General features: G+C 35.8%; 4 protein-coding genes and 1 long non-coding RNA gene across 7 annotated transcripts in view; 2 read left to right on the top strand and 3 right to left on the bottom strand.

The window, feature by feature from the left end:
* Mrps24 (mitochondrial ribosomal protein S24) overlaps nucleotides 1–146 on the bottom strand; it is a 777-nt gene extending 631 nt beyond the window's left edge. Inside the window, exon 1 of the mRNA XM_076893872.1 lies at nucleotides 45–146. Coding sequence (XP_076749987.1) covers nucleotides 45–71 — 27 coding nt within the window. The 5' untranslated portion in view covers nucleotides 72–146. The remainder of the gene's footprint in view (nucleotides 1–44) is intronic.
* LOC143423292 (uncharacterized) overlaps nucleotides 1–3,304 on the bottom strand; it is a 10,151-nt gene extending 6,847 nt beyond the window's left edge. The window contains exon 1 of the long non-coding RNA XR_013101810.1: nucleotides 3,292–3,304. This is a non-coding gene — a long non-coding RNA (uncharacterized LOC143423292). The remainder of the gene's footprint in view (nucleotides 1–3,291) is intronic.
* The window catches only part of LOC143423291 (MKI67 FHA domain-interacting nucleolar phosphoprotein-like), a 20,826-nt gene extending 1,791 nt beyond the window's left edge, over nucleotides 1–19,035 (bottom strand). Inside the window, exons 1-4 of one of the 2 annotated variants that reach the window (XM_076894512.1) lie at nucleotides 18,868–19,035; nucleotides 18,557–18,772; nucleotides 17,997–18,105; nucleotides 17,654–17,925 (exon numbers count right to left, since the gene is read on the bottom strand). In XM_076894512.1, the coding sequence (XP_076750627.1) occupies nucleotides 17,684–17,925; nucleotides 17,997–18,105; nucleotides 18,557–18,772; nucleotides 18,868–19,005 (705 nt within the window). In that variant the 5' untranslated portion in view covers nucleotides 19,006–19,035 and the 3' untranslated portion in view covers nucleotides 17,654–17,683. Of the gene's footprint in view, nucleotides 1–17,568; nucleotides 17,926–17,996; nucleotides 18,106–18,556; nucleotides 18,773–18,867 lie in introns of those variants that run through there. The other variant, XM_076894511.1, reaches the window with a different exon arrangement.
* On the top strand, nucleotides 1,320–11,263 carry Tsp26a (Tetraspanin 26A). 2 transcript variants are annotated; one of them, XM_076894510.1, is made up of 10 exons: nucleotides 1,320–1,566; nucleotides 4,775–4,895; nucleotides 5,173–5,246; nucleotides 5,391–5,465; nucleotides 5,645–5,743; nucleotides 6,088–6,216; nucleotides 6,554–6,604; nucleotides 7,345–7,455; nucleotides 10,453–10,569; nucleotides 11,140–11,263. In XM_076894510.1, exons 1-10 carry the CDS (start codon nucleotides 1,477–1,479, stop codon nucleotides 11,206–11,208), a joined length of 936 nt encoding a protein of 311 aa, XP_076750625.1. In that variant the 5' UTR covers nucleotides 1,320–1,476; the 3' UTR covers nucleotides 11,209–11,263. The 2 variants fall into 2 exon arrangements, with proteins under 2 accessions (XP_076750625.1, XP_076750624.1); XM_076894509.1 differs by lacking the exon at nucleotides 7,345–7,455 and having other exon boundaries at nucleotides 11,140–11,262.
* Btn (buttonless) lies at nucleotides 14,618–17,616 on the top strand. Its single transcript, XM_076894508.1, has 5 exons — nucleotides 14,618–15,087; nucleotides 15,218–15,512; nucleotides 15,595–15,899; nucleotides 17,036–17,196; nucleotides 17,393–17,616. Exons 1-5 carry the CDS (start codon nucleotides 15,057–15,059, stop codon nucleotides 17,480–17,482), a joined length of 882 nt encoding a protein of 293 aa, XP_076750623.1. The 5' UTR covers nucleotides 14,618–15,056; the 3' UTR covers nucleotides 17,483–17,616.

Below are 19,035 nucleotides of genomic sequence, written 5' to 3'. Positions count from 1 at the left end.
TACAAATACATTTTATGTAATGAAAAAAATAAAAATATACATACAGAACGCACAAATAATGTGAGACTCATCCTGTTCTTAATCCTGTTATAATTACGACAAATATGTAATATATAATACAAATGTACTAGCTCTTAATTCATTTATAAACGAACATTACAATGACAATGAAATTACTAAAAATAATGCTAATCTTTTCCAAAGAGAGAACGTTATAACCTCAAATATTAGTCTGCAGAACAACAAAATGTATCCAGCAGCAAAGAATTTCTCTTCTTCTTTATCTATCTATACATCTCTACCTACATCTCTATCTCTCTCACCTTTATTACGCGTGGCGCCATCTCTGCGAGAAACGTCCAAACTAATTGACCACTAGTTTCCGTACTCCTCGAAGAGATGGCGCCACAGTCGTTGAGTAGTTCACTTCGCTGTCGATAACGATGTGCGACCAGTTTGAGCACTTTTCGAAGAGATGGCGCCACCAGTCGTAGAGCAGTAGCCACCGCGCTTGCGCGCGGGAAATTCGAATAATATACTTAAAATCTCTACATATGCTACATTACAATAAAATGTTTCTATCTTTTATACTCAATAATTTGTGTCTATGCACCTTATAATAGCCAAGACTTGCTAATTAAAACAAAGGAACTTTCACAAGAAGAAAACAGGTACAGAATATAATCAAATCGTGTTCCAGCCAACGATATAAAATATGAAACATAAATCGACGCGAACAGAAGTGAAGAAGCTACGTAAGCACACCGTATTAGAAAGTGAAATAATGGGATGTATATTTTAATAGCTGCTGTAATCGTACGTTTAACCTTATAAGAGGCAGTCTACGGTTGACTACTGCAGTAAGTAAACCGTGTTAGATCTTGTGCGCACGATTGCACCTAATGTGAATCACCTTATATATAGGTGGCCGAGAGAAAGATCAGAGCAGGGAGACGAAAGTGAGAATACCAAACAATAGTGGGGAGTCGAACGAACGCGGAAGAGAGATGGCGACAAGGGCGGGTAGCATGGAAGGGTGGAACATCGAGCCACGGAGGGGCAAGCGAATGCGATTTACGTGGAGGGGAGAATCGAAGGGCGACTAAGAAATTCGGACCACTTTGCAGTCTCGTTGATTCGGCTTAAGCTGTAGCGTGTACAATGACGTGATAATGGCGGCAACTGTAATTGCGGAACAGTGCGTTACTGTGATCAGCTGATCAAGCAACCTCAACGGAAAGTGGAAAACGGGGGATAAAGAAATCCGCGATAGATAATAATTTGCGACAGCGCGAAGGGAGAAGTTAGGAAGTCGACAGGATTAGATTTCGGTAGCTATGCGTGACATTGCAGCTGTGATTCGCTTCTCTGGAGCATCGAGTGTTCTTTGTTTTCCATGAATAGGAATTTCTCCTGGTGTTATGCGTGCACGTATGCGTGGAATTCGCAAGGGCTATAGATAAATGTGCCTTAGCCATGCCTGCTGTGCGTAAGTACAGAAGGGATACCAGTGAAGTGAGCTGCTGTCTTAAGTATGTGATCTTTGGATTTAACGTTATATTTTGGGTGAGTATTATACGTGGATTCTATGCGCTTTAACTAATTGTAAACAATTAGCAACCGTGTTAAAGAGATATGCTTTCACTTTCGTATAATTCCCGTAAAGCCTTCGTAATCATTCACACGAAATGCGATTGAAATTTATTTGTCAAAAGAAAGATCGCAGGAAGGCGTTTTCACTTTGCTTATATCATAACGCTTGCATAGAAAATTATTCTCTAATTATATTTACTGAAATCGATAGAAACATCCTATGATTATATTGCATTTTTAATTATCCACAATATCCGTCTCTTTATATAATATTATATGATCGAGTAAACAAATTTAGCTTGAAATGTACGCGTGAAAGCAAATTCGATTTGTCCAAAAAATATCGCGAGTAATCTGTATTGCAGACTGTGTGCACCGTAAATTGCGAGAACAAGTATGCAAATATGCATTTTTTGAGGGTAGAACAATCGTGTTTCGTTCGATGATGGTACTGTATAGCGAATCAAACCAAATTGCATCATAAATGACACTCTCTTTTGAGAAAGATCTTTAATTATAGCTACTATATTATCCCAGACTACTGTTCCTTAGCGTAGTTTGATTCCTGTAAAGATTCTTGATATTTGGATATTAATCTACCTTAATATGATGCGCACGCGTATAAACACTTTCGTGGCTAAAGATATCGGACGTAATTGGTCCTAGGTTCATAGAGTGCTCGTCTTTGATTTAGAAATTATACTCTACTTCAATTTCTACTTAAATTTTAGTTGCATTTGTTCTGAGACTTCGTAGAATCTAGCAAGCGAGGAAATCGTTTAAGTCGACTATGCAATTTCGTTCAATTAAAGCACGATTTATAAATTCTGCTACGAGAGTACTATGACCGCGCGGAGATGAAAAAAAGTTCCATACGTTAAACAAGTATGGAATACGTACATATAAATACATGGCTTTTTTTATGGCGTTGTTATATTACACGTGTCCAATGAGCATCGATATGTATATTGTTCTACGCGAAAACATTCGGTATTTCCGTTCACGTTACTTTCGATGCCGTAGCCGTTGCCCCTCATTGCCATTGTCTCACGCATTGCTGACACTTTGAGGAATCTTATTACAAAAGTTGCCTCTGAAAACCGGTTTCTAACCAGCGCAACCAACCGCCATGGCATGGGTTTCCTTTGCTCCAAATAAATCTGATTTCATCGATTCTTCTGCGTAGAGGAAACTTTTATATTGCGTTATGAAAGCTTCCGCTAATTTATCGCTTTGCAATTAACTTTACAGTTGTCTTCCGCGAGTTTATTAAATGGTTTATTTGAATAGAGATCACTGGTAATTAATTTCTTACTTTATCAATTTTTTATTTCAGTAAACTTTTAGATAGATTTACGTGTTTTCCGTTATTTTAGCCTTCTAAACTTTATCCACACAAGTGCATACTACGAATTAACATGCTTGCCACGTAACAACGCTAACAGTAGGAGACAGAGACAAGTTGTGGGGAGATTAACCGACACCGCTTAGTCCCCCATCATCTACCGTCCTTATTATAGGAGAAGAAATTTCACGTTGAAAATCTTACAATACTCTACAGGATAACATGTAAAAGGGGTGGATTTCAAGTAACTTTTCTTTCTTTGCGACAATGCCCGGATAGTAGTACGTATACACATATGCTGCTAAAAAGAAATTAAATAATCGTATCACCGTCCTCTTAACTAATTTGTTTACAGTGTACTTTAATAATAGCTGTAAATCGACACGCGCAAAATGAGGTTCGACGACCCTGTGGCCACAAATCACGTACACGAATAAGTGCAACGCGCCTGTGTGAAATTTCACCTTCCGGCCACCGGAAAATATTATGATGAACGTTATTAGTGTATCCTCTTTCGCGAGCACGACGCACTCTAAATGTAGCTCCGACTAGCCATAAGCGATTCTCTCGTTTTCATTAATTTCACAGTGTCCATTCGCATTTAAGCACGACCTGTGTTTAGAAGATACGTAAACGATAAAGCAGAGCGCGATAATGAAAAGTGATAGAGCCAAATAGTTTGAAAAATAAAAGTAACCAGACTTGAAAGTAGGGAATCGCTAGCGACGATTTGTAATAGGATAGTTCTACCGTTACAAATCACGCCACGCTGTTCAACGTGTACGATACATATGTTTCCTCTTTTCTTTCTCAGTACAAAGTAGTTCTTTCGAGTTAGCATCGTTATATAAACAACGTTAGCGAATCGTATCTAATTTAATGGCAATAATAAACTGCGTAACGCAATTACCTGAATTAAACATGCGTTTCGATACAAGATGAGACACTGTACCCGATCGCAAAGCTACATAGATTCACGGTGTCGCATCGTAACGAACAACTACATAACGGCAAGCCACACCCAATTCGCGCTCCGCTTCCGTGTACTCAAAAACAAAAGACGCTCCTAACGATTGTTCCCAGAGCATTTAAAAAATACCTCGACACGTCTCGAATGTCTCTAGCGCGTCTCGAATGTCTTTGCTCTTGTACCCGTGTACATGAGTAATAACTTCCCTCAATAGCTTGCTCGCTTCTGTGATTATTATTACAGACATCAATTAATCGATTTTTGGTCAGTATTATCTAAGTAGTAAATCAACTTTTGCTCGAGATTTGATTACCAAAAATACCGAGCAATGAAATACAAACCATTAAAAGTGTTCATTATTGTCTGATATTTAATTCTGAGTATACTTGGCGTATGTATGTAATGTAGGTCAGGTATGGACGGCTAGATGATGCGCTCGGACGCATAAGGAGGGTAAGTGCACTTGTGTTCTTCGTGCACCCGTGCCCTCAATCGTTGATGAAATAAGTCGGTGGTAATGGTCTTGATTTATAAGGATACGAGTGGTTAATAGTAATCTTTAAGCTTTTAAGATCCGCAAGGATCTGTAAGAGAAGCGTTATCGAATACTCAGGCGTGCATGGTTTAAGAAACTCTGCTCTAAATCCTTTACGATACTCCCTGTATGTTATAGCGTTAACACGAAACGTATGTACTACTGGTATCTTATCTGCTTAATTAATTAAGAATAATCGGCTTAGTTAATTAAGAATTAGCAGGTAGAAAGATAGGCGGATCGAACATTTGAGATGTATCTGTGTGGCTTGTGCACGTGTACGTTTGTTACTATTGATTTTTAATCGTGTCTTCGTGTTCTCCAATTCCAGTGGCTGGGTTTGGGCATTATGGCGGTAGGCGTTTGGGCGTGGACTGAAAAAGACACATTCAATAATTTGTCGAGGCTGACGAACGTTGCGCTTGACCCAGCATTTATCCTTATTCTAGTCGGTAAGTTGCGATTTCTGCTACTGTTTTTTGTACAAGTCAAAATGGACATGTCCGTCCACTCTTACGCGTTTCTCCTTCAATATTTCTATTAATTTTGCTTGTAGTAATATTAATTAATATAAATTTCAAGCTTTCTTATATTAATCTGTACAAAGTAGAACTTCATTTTTAAATACATTCTAGCGAATGAATAGTATACTTAAATTTAAGAGAAGATATTGTTTTAATAATGAATAGTATCATGTATCCAATACGAGTAAGTTTTCTTTTGTTACAGGTACCGTGACATTCATCATTGGATTTACAGGATGCGTTGGTGCACTCAGGGAGAATACGTGCCTCCTAGCTACGGTAAATTTCGATTATTGAATAGAAAGTCTTCTATGGATTGTAATTACCGTTCTATAAAAAGTCGTTGTAAGACAATAACTAGTAGAGAAAAAGATCAATACTTATATTAACAATCTTATTTTAATACGAACGAATTCGTTCCAGTATGCGATATTCCTGGCATTATTATTATTACTGGAGATGACAGTCGGTGCTTTAGGCTTTGTTTTTAAAGACTGGGTAAGTTTTATTGAGAGTCTGTTTATATGTATAGTTGAATTTTTAAATTGTGACTTTCTGTGACAGAGAAACGCTTGGCAAAATTTTGTTCTAGTCAAACTGTTTTCTGACAATAACTTATACCATTTGTAACTTACTGTTAATGCTAGAACTATTAAATATGATGATTTCATATGCAGATAAAATCGCAAGCTACTGGCGGTTTCCAAGCGTTCATCATTCACTACAGAGAAGATCCTGATCAACAGAATCTCATTGATTGGATTCAAGAAGATTGGGTATGTGTCATATCATCGTGTATTCTATTTAAAAACAATCTGGCAGCGATTTGTAAGCTGCAATCGCCTGAGGTACGCCATATTTAATTAAGTGTCAAATTTAGTCCTAGACTACCAAACTACCATGAACATTTAAATATTTATGTTGAATATTTTACTTCTGAACGTAATTTGAAAATAGAAATATAAATTCTAGAAATAAAATTTGACAGTATGCAAGTATGTGCGAACGCATGAAACGAAAGGATATCAGATAATAAAATGTTAAATGTTTCGTAAAAATGGAGTTGCATGACAATTGATTGCAATGAAAATTCGATAAAATGTATTTGTCGATTTCACAGTTACAGTGTTGCGGCATCGAGGGTCCTAAAGACTGGGATCGTAACAATTATTTCAATTGTTCATCGAGCGACATTGGCTCGAGGGAAGCATGTGGCGTGCCTTTTAGCTGTTGTAAACGAAAACCAAATGTAATTTTCCATTTAAAAGTACAACAATTACTTGCATGTAAATAATAGTATAGATCTCGATGGTTATCTAAAATTTTATTGCGTTTTCTCTTACATTTAAAAATACTAAATGAGCGGCATAGGAACCTGATTCACCCTAGCATCGGGTCCAACAACGAACAATATTCTTCAACATTTAAACAACGCAGACAAATCTACGCGAATTTCAGTAACATTTTTTAACAATATGTGAAAAATTACAAAGTTTCAATTAGTGAAAAAAAGTTGTCAGGTTCTTATGCTTCACTCTGTATTACTTTTCATTGTATTTCAATCAGTTTTTTTTCGATTCTTTCAGGAAATAATTAAAAACAAACAGTGCGGCTATGATGTTAGAAAACCTGGCTATGTAAGTAACTTTCCTAACTTTTCATCATACTTAACGCTAAACATTGGACTACATGAGCTCTTACTTGTCGTGTTTGCAAGATTACTCTTTACATATTTATGTTATTTGTACCCTATATTGCAGCATTCATCCGTTTTGAAATATTTCATTTTCACTAGTTCTTATCATCGCTTACATTCTTTCTGCCATCATTTAGATAGTATAATATTTCATTTTTGCCTCTTCTTAACAATGTCTTTCACATATAATATTTCGTTTATCAACACTCGTTCCTGATAAGTTAGAGCGGAGTATACTGGATAAAGTGCTAACAGAAGTTTTTCCTAAACCCTTCGTTTGCTTACTTTTATTTCTAAAGAGGAGGGTTTGTAAGATCCATTACTTATTATATTTACATGCACAATATTATAGGCTACAGTAGAAAAAAGTACAATAGTAAAACTCAAGAAATTTCTCGAGCGATTTTCGTAGCACAGGAACGATGGTACAATTTCTATTAATGATTTTACTTGTAGTTGCGATACATATTTGGGTAGAAATTTGATACCTGAAAATCTGACGAAAATCGAGAGGTATTAAGTAGCATCGAAGGCTTTGCTTTCAAAAGATGCAATATCAATCTATCATTCGGTGCAGACACGACAACGTAATCCTAAATCTTCGAAGCAAAAAACTATCGTAGAGGTTTTTTTAATCGGTCTGTTTACCCGCCTCTCCTCTTTCCCATCCATGAAACGCAGACCGGGGAAAGGAGTATATACGAGAGAGGCTGTCTAAGAGCAGGCGAAGAATGGCTAGAGTTGAACCTCGTACCTGTCGCTGGTACTGTTGTCAGCGCTATGCTGTTACAGGTACATTTCTACTAGAACCAGCTCGTTGTATTAAACGAGGATTCAAACTTTCTCTCCACAGAATTTCTTTTGTACAAATTCTGCGATTACTTTGGCATCGATCGACATTAATTGCCTGCTCCGTTAATTATACTTAGTGCAACGGTACAATCAAATCAATCCTTTCTCTTGTGAAACGATGCAGTTTAACGAAATAACGCTGTCTGCACTTTTTCCAGCATCTCTCTCAACGAAACAAGACGTTGTTGAATCCACTCTAAAGCGAAATTAAAAAATGATGTTTGAGTATTTAGTTCAAGAGAAGAAACAAATTTTAGAGACAGTCAAATTCTAGTTGTAGCTCGCATCCTTAACGTTCTTTGGCGACGGTCAAGAGCACTCTAGTTGCACATTACACTTTTTAGTAACGGCTCGAAAAATGGACAGATGTATCGACTTATGATTGGTAGTGGTAAGAGTACATAGTTATACCGCTGTTGCCGCTTTCGTCTCTTCGTCCGCAAGCGCAAAAGAGAAAAACGTAGTGTTCTATTGGGATGTCCGTGACGTACGGCAGATTCGCAGCAGAAGCGCAGCAGACCTGGCACATGAATCGATTATAGCAGATGCGCGGCACAAACACAGAATATTCCTTTACCGAAACAATGCATGGCGGTATCGTAATTTGAACAGCAAGCATGTTTGAACAAGTTCACAGCATTCAAGCTCATTTAACAAAGTATGTTGAATAGATTAGCAAGTTGACTTAGATTGTGAATGAAGTTGATAGTTTAGCAAGTGGGGCCAATACCAGACCCCTCCTTGAATTAGTTCATAGATTGAGTATCGAATCGCAAGTACTGCTTCGTCGAGAATTCAACGAGTATAACTTGCCTCGAAATGAAAATTTGATCTACCATACAATTATGTTTAAGTTGCAGATGTAATAGTGAATGCACTTACTGCAAGTTCTATAGCAATCTCTCTCACTGTGATTTCAGGATTTACTTGCACCATGGTCCTCGAAACGTCATTGCTTAAAATGTCATATTGTCCACGACTTTCTTGCACTTCAACACTTTCATCTTCCATTATGAGCTTGCTTTGAACCAACACTGAACGGTGTTCGGCATTTCTTAATGGAATTATTTAATTCATACTAGAATAAGTCGATATATTCGTGGATTACTATAGTTTATAGTGCATATACTGTTTTGTAAAAACTGTAAGTACAAATCAAATTAAACATTGGAATTATATTGTACATATGTATTAAAGAAAAATAAATATTTATTAATGATTTAATAAAAATATTGTATGCAAGTTATTTTTTCCTTTAACTAGAGAAACAGAGTAAACAAGAATGCAATGAGTTCATTAAAAAAAAGGAAAAGAAGTAGAATTTGCTACATTTGTGCCACGAATCTGTTATACGTCACGCAGCAGGTCTACTGTGCTTCTGTCAGATCTGGACTAAGAATCTGCCATTAATTTGTAGAAAAATCTGACACTGATCTACTGGCTTAATACTAACAAATTGTTCAGTTCTATTTTTCACTCAGTAAATCAATGTCCCTTTATAGACATTCAGAGGAGCTCGACAATAAATTTGCAACTTACATCAGTTTTTAGACCAGGATTTGTAGAGTTTTTTACCTGACGTGTTTAGTGGAGCAGAGAGGAAAGGAACTGAAATAATAGTATCGAAAGAGAATGACGAAACGATCGAACGATGTCAAATTAATTTAAGCATTAGTCCGCTTTGAAGCATGTAATTATACCGTTTACCAGAATGTTTAAGAGAAACCATATTCGACGCATGATCTGGGAACGTATCTATCCTAAGACAGCTGAAATTTCCTTAACGATGTACCATTTAGTTAAAACAAAGAATCACGAATATGATGTCGCATGTGAATATAACGTGTACCGTGTTTTATATATGTTCAACTATACTTACCATTCATATTTACTTTGCTTGAGGCACATCGTTTAAAAATCTGTGTCGCTGTTGTAACAATATCGTCTGTATGCAAACGAAAAATAAGCATTACTAAGCGCGTGGCTACGTACAAACAAGTAAGTACTCGGAAAGATTGAAAATATATAAGAATATTGAAAAAAAGGAATATTTCATACATTTACATACATATTTAATGTACATTTCATTTCAAATGGTAAGTATAACTTCAAGTTTAATTGCAAAATCGATGCAAACTTACGAACATCACACGAAAACACTTCCACCGATCGTATTACCTCTAAAGAGGGTATACATTTGTTAAATTTTTTAACGTACTCTTATTCTTAGTTGCGACCTTCTAGATTAAAAACCAATCGTCAGTTACAATCCATATTTCTGTCCTTGACGACGCCTTGTGTCTGACGTTACAGTACCAGCGTCAACGTTATGGTTTTCCCAGACTGAGATCACAGTTCCGATAGATATAGCGTAACGAAGAATGCCAAGCAAACATATGGCTATTTAACCCTTTTACACTCGGATGTCCTCTCTGACATTACGTTATCACTCGAACGTCACTTCTGAGAGAACATCGATATTGATTAGCGATCGCTGTTGCTGTTAGCTAACGTCTGAGAAGGCGCTGAGTGCAAAGGATTAATTTTCGCGATAAAATAAATATATATAATATATTCCTATGCGATTGAAAGTATTTCTCCTATCGCGAGAAATGTTTCACGTTCTGGTTGACTGCTTACCAATCAGAATCCATTTAATTGGATATAGTCAGCTAGGTATTAATACTTTTAATCCGTATCCATCTCCTACTCCATTTAACTTTCATACCGATAAACCACTCGAATAAGGAGAGATTTAACGTACATGGACAATCATCGACGAAGACGCTCTTACGCTTTTTCCCTCTACCTGCTAATTTCTTTACGATCATCGGATCTCATGCTGTTATTGCCAAATCGTGGTGGACTAACAACTACATTTGCGAAGTTCCAGAACGCAACGGTAAGCGAAAGTAGTCAATTGCGTTTGTTTTACAGAACTTTGAAGTTGCCAAAGTGATTTACGAGAAAGGTTGTGTACAAGCTGGGGAGGAATGGATGGAACGGAATCTTCTTTCGATTGTCACCGGGGCGGTTGGTACAGCATTCGCACAGGTATTTCAACATACCCTCGTATTCGTTCTACAATAACCGGGCAACACCTTTGTTACATTTATTATTTACATTCTTTAACGATCCATTCGTTATCGGATAACGTAAAGATCGAATAAACCGTTGAATAAATCTTGTATCTTGATCTCAAGTTCTTAGTCTATAAAGTAAACATAAGTGTAACGTGTTCGTGAAAAAATTATTAAGTGAACACACAGTGTCGTTATATTTACTTTGCACAAATGTAACACACATATGTATATATATATACATACGTATATATATGTATGTCGCATTGATAGCATATATATTTTGGCATGTATACGCACCGGAATGTTTGTAAATCTAATAGACATTGCAAGAGACCGACAAAGAGGATTATTTCTTCCATTAATTTGTGCCACCGTGAATAACTATTTCTTCGTTCGCAATGTTTGTATCATAGTCGATTTGATTTCAGTTATTCAGGAATTACAAATGGGATTACAGACGAAGATCAAGCACAAATTAATAGCAGAACTCTCTTTGTCGCGTATTCGATTTCACCCGTCAATTAAACCATATTATTTTCAGATTCTGGGAATCTGTTTCGCGCAAAAACTTCGAGCGGACATATTAGCGCAAAAAGCGAAGTGGCATTGAAAATTGAAAGCCTCCACGGCGGTCTAGTGTCTTGTACAGACGCTAATCGAGTACGTCGATCGAATCGGAAGGGTCGTCGAAGATCTCGAGAAGGGACGGATCTTCTTCGATGAAGAAACCGATACGATTCAACCTGATAAGCGCAGATCGAACGTATCCAGACGAAATTATGTCGAGACGCTTCCGACGATATTTGCTAAGAAAATTTCGAAATTCCATTCGTTCGACCCGAGCAACGCGACACTTTCCCCGTTTACCAAGAACCATGTGTCGTGGCGTTTAAAGATCGATCGACGTGATCATGTCGTGGGGGCGCAGTGAGAACGATAAACTTTACTAATTTCTCGTGATACAGTTACGATGGCGGAGTCATATAACACTCGAGTACGCAACCAACATTCCTTTGTTCCGGTCGCTAAGATGGTTGCTTAAACTACTTCGACCATATTCAACTTGCGTTCTACTCTGCGGTGATATACGTCTCCTCTGACAGGCCAGGCGTCTGTTCAATCGTACCTGCCATCGCTGCACAAACGAGGAACGGAAGCAACGCTGATTACTCTACGAGCTCGAGGATACTGGCACGTTTGGTAGCGTCGCCAGTAATCCGTTTTCTTCGTTCTTCGACGAGCATAGATGATACTGAACTTCGAGAAACATTGAGCATATGCGGTGACCAATAGCATACATACATGTACAGTCAGTGTGATTCGTCTTTTTTATCATTTTCCTCAAAATGCTGATTCGTATAGTGAAGTCAGTTGGAATACGATCGTATAAAATTCCATCGAAATTACTTTCTCTTCCCTTCTCTTCGTTCGAGGAGTACAATTCCTCGAACACTGTAAACGATCAACTAACATTTTCAATATACATGATTAGGCTATTGTTGTGAAATAAGTAAGCGATGCTTGAAAATATCCAACGCATATGTGTATATAGTATATACACAGGTATACATATCCGTAAACGTACCAAACGGAGTTTTCATATTTTTGCGTTTCATGGACATTGTATACACGTGAACGGATGAGGAAAAAATGAAGTGATCTGAATGAAAGAAGTTGAACGGTAAATATGGTACGTTTCTGATGTTGTACTGATATGTAACGATGTATGGTGGTCGGTAAACGAGCAACTAAAAATCTTGGTGTACACGAGTGAACATTGTCGAGAAATTCCACGATGATAGTTTTTTGCAGAATATACAATAACGCCTGGCTGATCATCGTATGTACATCTTTACTTTTCTGAAGCCTGCTGTGAACTTTAACTACCATGAATCCGTATGTTCGTGTACGCTTCCTCAAACAAATGTAACTCAACTGTGAAGCATAATTTTATCATAAATACTTGAATGTAACAGCGACAGATTACTCGTTGAAATATGTAAGATCGATTGTTTACGAGATTAAAGGAAATGTTATCATTTTTAAGATACTGATATTATTATATGAAGAGTATTATAGTAAATTTATGTAACATTTGACTACCCTTTAATTAGCAAACAAATTATACATCATATTTTAGAAGTAACGTACAAACTGTCCCAACAATTTTAGCACCTTGCAATCATTCGATCATTCAACAGTTCGCCTCAAAGTGGTTGCATAGCGTCGGTAAATTGGTTACCTAGCATATCATTTTAATTCATATTGATCATTGATATACCAAGATTTTAATTTATAATAAACGATATAAGAAAGATTCAATGCGAGCTAAAATGTCGATATTCTAGTTACTAGTTCACTTTTTACGTAACTTCTTCTATGTAAACTATTGAATGACTGGTATGAGAATGATTTCTGTGCATTTCCTTGTAACCTGTCACAAAAGTCGCAGAGACGGTTTGTACTAAAAGAGTACAATTAAAAATAAAAGAAAGTACGAATATAGAGTAGTTGCGAGAATGACAATCATGCTGAAATGTGAAGCAATAATGTATAATTGACAGTAATTTGTAATATTGTATTAATTATATACAAGTTTGAATCATTTGCATACCTTACACCGTGTATTCTAATTAAAACAATTTTGTTACAAGTATGCAATAACTCTAGTCCATCCGTTTGGTACATCAGTTTCGGATATGAATTTAATGCCTGACTTGATTGCAATCATAATGCTTCATTTGAATTTGAAGAATTTGACGAAAATAAATCGATGAATTTTAAAATTGAATAAGTTTCAAATGTGACATTTAAATGAGTTTAATCTATATTTAATTTAACGAAGAAATAATAATTACATGAAAGTACCCGCTGAACTGCGAATGTGGCAATGATTTTAATTTTAACGGACATACTATGGACGGAAACTATGTACCAAGAGATTCCCTTAGCCTTGACTTTCTCGATGTTTCCTGAAATAATTTTTATACGACTATGTACATACATATACGTTAAAGTAATTCTTATTGTTACTTAGACACGAACAATAAAAAACTTCCCTGCAAATTCTTTTCTTCGTGTCATTAGAATTATCCTGTTCCAAAAATCCTGCGAAGTCCTTTACATTTTAATTCACAGCCATACTATATCGTTTCCACTCATATATCTTATTATTTATCATAACGCACATTGATTTGATTCTTCATTATCGTCGATAACTTAGTATAACTATAATAAAGGAACACGATAACTATGCTTGATGCTTCTACTCGTGTATATCTGCGTACAGACTGCGTGGCACCAGCGTTTAGCAGTTTCTCGAATTACACGAAACTCTGTTTCCTGCCCTGAACGAACGTTGAAAATGTACGAATAGAAAAGTTCTTTCCCAGATGTGCGTTACTGGACATACAAATGACTTGAGAAGGGAAACTAAATAATATGAGTGAGTAATGAGATTTCCGTAGCGAACGCCTAAGAAGAGAACCCAAGCTTCGGAGGAGGCACGAGAAACGAAGGTCACCATTCATTTTCATCGCGTCACCGGACTCTGTCGTGTTTTCTTAGGTGGGCTTTGAATTGATTTACACACTCATTGACGCAATAATGGCTACAAATAATAGCAGACAAATTATGTTTCTTGTCAAAACTTAAAATAACACTGCTCGTCAAATTTTACCATCAACATATTATAATTTTATAAAAATAAGATAATAATATATCTGCATTACTTGTAATTGGATTTCATAAACGCTTTAAAGACCCACTCACTCAGATTTAAGAAAAGGTAGCAATTGAACGTAAACAGACAATTTTTATATAAGCTCTAAATCATTCAAGCATCACGTTGAATGTATTGTACTTTACATTTTATTTCCTTAAATTTTTTATCATCGTTTCACTGATGTCCGATTAGATTTATAATCTGCCGATGTTGCAATGTAAAACGAACAGTGCGCTTCTATCTTAAACGTGACTAATTTGAAAACAACGCAAAAACGTAGTTAACGCCCAAAGTAGTCTATATTTTGTATGTACCGACCACTCGTTTCTCTCTGGTTGATTCAGATCTACTCGGATTGGTTGAACCTCACAAAGTTCTAACGTAAGATTTGTCTATCTTCCAGCCCTACTCCAGTCCCACAAATTTCATGTTCTCCAATCGCACATCCACTTCGACGTCCACTAGTCTGCCCCAGTAAGAACGTATGCGCTTATTTGACATTTACAAGTTGATGCCAACACAATTCACTAGTAGAGTTCCTTTTTAATTACAACATACGTCCTACACAATTACAACAACTATAAGGGTGGAATTATTTTTAGGTGAACAATAGACTAAACTTGTTTTTCAAATACTAGTGGTGACATTAGTGTTTTATGTGATTCATTCGTTGATACTTAGTTATCTTCACAAGTACAGTTTAAAATCGTTAATATTTATGATAAAAGTGGTTAATGCGAGGTACCTACGTGAGCGAATTATTAGGTAAGATTCAAATTATTTCTAAATACTGTTCCATTAATCTGGGATTCTTCCTATAATATCCTATAATATCTCCCTATAACAGTTTATATCACATCTCGTCTTTAATAAGACAGTATTTCCTTCATTTCAGATGAAATGTTTTGCTTGGAAGATGTAGCTTCGATAGATCAAAAATATTCCGAAAATATTTTTGAAACTCCCCCAACATTCCCGATGACATCTTCCTCTCAAGTGAATCTTCAAAGCTCTTATTTTCCTGGAAATCGAGGAGAGTCTTCCTGGTCTCACAAATACCTTTGGAACAACTTATCAAATTCTTGCAACATTTCAACATCAGCTGACACATTAAGCGAAATTAATTTGCCACCCCTTTATACCGCAAACGTTCAACATTCCAATGCGAATCGAAGCTATCGAATATTCAGGTACAGAAACATCCATGTTAACTGCTATTCCTTTATTAAATTAGCGTTAGTGTGCTTTAGAAATCGCTGTTTTCATATAAAGGAGGGAGCAGTATTCGCATCAAAATTTTGCTACTAACGAGGGAAATACAAATGATCAATCGATGGAAAAGGGTGACACAAATTCTACAGAACAGCCTCTAGAGTTTATTTACGAGAGAAACCAAGATCGACAAGTCTCTACGACCACCACGGTATTTCGGGCCTGGGAGAATCAATCGTGCGAAAATAATGGTCCAAATATTGAAAATAAGATCGAATGTCACTCATGGCACAATTCACGATACATGATTGGATTAAACGAGAATTTCTTTGACAAAGAAGCAAGCCTGATAAAACGAGATTGTGGTAAGAATTCTAAATATATTATCAGTATCGAAAATTCTTAACGTTAAATATTATTCAGACATTAATGTGGTTTCACTCCTGTGAATTAAGATGTTAGTAATTGACTTATTACTACCTCCATTTATGACTTTACTGTCGCCAATGTGGCTATAATAGAGCCAGCATAGTCTCAATATTTACCAATCATACTGTATCATTTTCATTTCATACCGTCGTGCGTAATAAACGACGAAACTATTAAAAGATTTTACTCTCTGTGTAATAAATTTAACATCACGTAAAATTATTATGAAATAACACATGTAATGCACTCTGCAATAATTCACCATCATCCCGCTTTTGCAGTACTTTCAATCATTCTCTGTACCATTTAATCCAAGTTGCAATGTGAGTTGTTAACGGTCTGCTAGAAACCGATGAGAATTTTTGCATACCGTTTCAATATTCCAAAATATATATTTCTGAAAAATATAATTTTGGATATGTATGAGTATAATGCATTTGTCTTATTCGGAGAGAATTACGTTGATCGTAGAATTTTGCGAACTTGTTCGATTGACGTCAGTTAACAAGTGTAGATGCGATAGCGGCACGGAAGCAAGGCTAAGAGCTCTACTACCGATCCGACCACGTTTTATACATCATCGTCCGCAGATGATCCTGCGATTCCGGCAACCTACATTATAGCGGCACGTTTAGTAACTGACACGCGGGAACAGCTTGGTAATGACGCATCGAATATGTAGTTATTTTCATCTAACCGCCGCTTTGCGAATAAAAAAATTGATATCAGTTAGAAACTTTCTGCGGTCGTACCATAGATATCGTAGTACTCTGCAATTTACGTCTCTCTCATGGTCCCCCGAGATTGTTTAATTTTCTAGTTGCATCCACAATACTCTCGTTTCCTTCTCTTTCTCCTTCGATCTCTGTAGGAGTTCATTTGTGAATATCGGAAGATCAAGGGTTGTAACTTTCATCAAGCCACCATGTCGCGTCGCTGTGACTTACGTCTACAAATCATTCTTCCTTATTTTTTTACACGCAACACTACTCCTTTCTAATTGTATTTCATGCCTTGTTAAAAACCACCAATTTACCATAATTTACTAATGCTCAAAATGTTTATATTTCAGAACCAAATAGAAGAGTAACTGGTGATAAACCTCGTAAAGAAAGGACGGCATTTACAAAGCATCAAATTCGACACCTTGAATATGAATTCGCGCATAGCAACTATCTTACACGTTTACGTCGCTATGAAATAGCAGTTGCTTTGGATTTAACAGAACGTCAGGTAACTTGATACCATTAGAGTTAACAGATGTTAAATGGCTAATCTTAATGGTAATAGTATATAATTTTAGTAAATCACAGTCATATATAACGCTGTGTTTGGATTAGTATCGTACGACGTATCTAAATCGTTGAAACAAAATGTGTAATAGTACATATATAGTTATATATTAATTATTATCCCAAGATTTTTTTAGGTAAAGGTATGGTTTCAAAATAGACGTATGAAATGGAAGAGAACAAAAACAGGACCGGAAAGTGGACCAGAAAAATTTAATGTTTCCTAATAATTATTGCTTAATTTTAAATATTTTGCACACAATATTTAATTGTAAATAATATACCATATAAAATCATGTAATGAAAGAATGTGTTCAATGTTTCTGTAATACTTTATTTTAAGATCTGTAATATATAACTATAAACACAAATGGACTTTTTATATTTAGATTTAATACAAAAATTAACTTTAATAATATTTATATGTATTATTTACCATCATTTACTGGTTTAAATTCCATGTCAAAACCTTTATCTTTCAATTTTTTTTCTAAAGCAGACAATTTGTGTTTAGTACTTTGTATAAAATTACTATGTATTTCATTGCTAATATTCCTATTTCTTATCCTAGTTATTCTCTTCCTATTTATTACTTTGGGGTAAATATCTTTTGTCCATGATCTTCTAGTAAAGAAACCATCATGTTGCTTCTCAGGTGGAATATATGTAGCTACATAAAAATATTACAATTTATATCAATATCAGAACACTTGGCTAACAGATCCACACAATTCCGCATACCTTTTAATAATCTGCCACACATAAGATAATTATTCATTGTTTCAGCAGCTATTTCTGCAACTTTGGGGTACATAAATTCTACATACCCATAACCACAACTTTTTCCACTCTAAAACATTGTATGACACCATGTATCATGCACCATACATCTTACTTTTTCTATGCAATGTTATTACTATATATAATAATATTGTATTATGCAGTCTATATACCTACTACATGGCCTAAACTATAGACCTCAAAATTAAAAACAAAGTCCTAACAAATATGGCAGATAAATTTCTACAGTTCAATTAACTTTTACAATTATGGCCACGCTGAGGAACTCTAGTTCCATGGCCAAGAGATATGAACCTGTTAGTTCCTCTCTCACACATCTAAAGCGGCCATTGTTTTAGCTTTACTTTAAGATTTTTTTAAGTGGACTTAGACCGATATGAATAAACAAGTGATTTTTGACACAATTAAGAACATACATGATGTGAACAACTAGATTTATATGATTAAAAAAATAAAAAGAAAGTTGTGCAATGAAGGTTATATTTAATGGCGGTACTTACATTCTTTGACCGTACAAGACGTACATTAGTTACCCTTCCAAACTGTTTGAAATACTCTGTCATTTGTTCTTCGTAGAAACCATGAGGTATGTGGCCTACGTACACTATACCCCTTTTTTTTCTACGGTTCCTCGGTTTCCTTTTGGGCTTAATAACTCTGTATGTTCTGTTTACTTTTGGAGCTACAACCGTGTCTCTTGCTTTAACATTCTTCTTCTATAACACAAAAGAGAAAAGCATTTTTACTTATAATTTCAGTTGTTTGTAAATAAGTATCATAGCATTAAGGTTACACTTAAGTATCATCTAACCTCCAAAATTTTTTTAACACTTTCTATTGCTTTCGTCACAGTTGATTCATTTTCCGTATCCGATGATTTACGCTTAACCTTTATAGCTTTTTTAATTGGCGGTACTCTTATTGCATCAGAGTTCTTCTTGATTTTCATTTTAAATAAACACGTGCAATGTATACAACA

The sequence above is a fragment of the Xylocopa sonorina genome, chromosome 4, assembly GCF_050948175.1.
Source record: "Xylocopa sonorina isolate GNS202 chromosome 4, iyXylSono1_principal, whole genome shotgun sequence".
Taxonomy (NCBI): Eukaryota; Metazoa; Arthropoda; class Insecta; order Hymenoptera; family Apidae; genus Xylocopa; species Xylocopa sonorina.
This window is presented reverse-complemented; position numbering and strand designations above follow the sequence as displayed.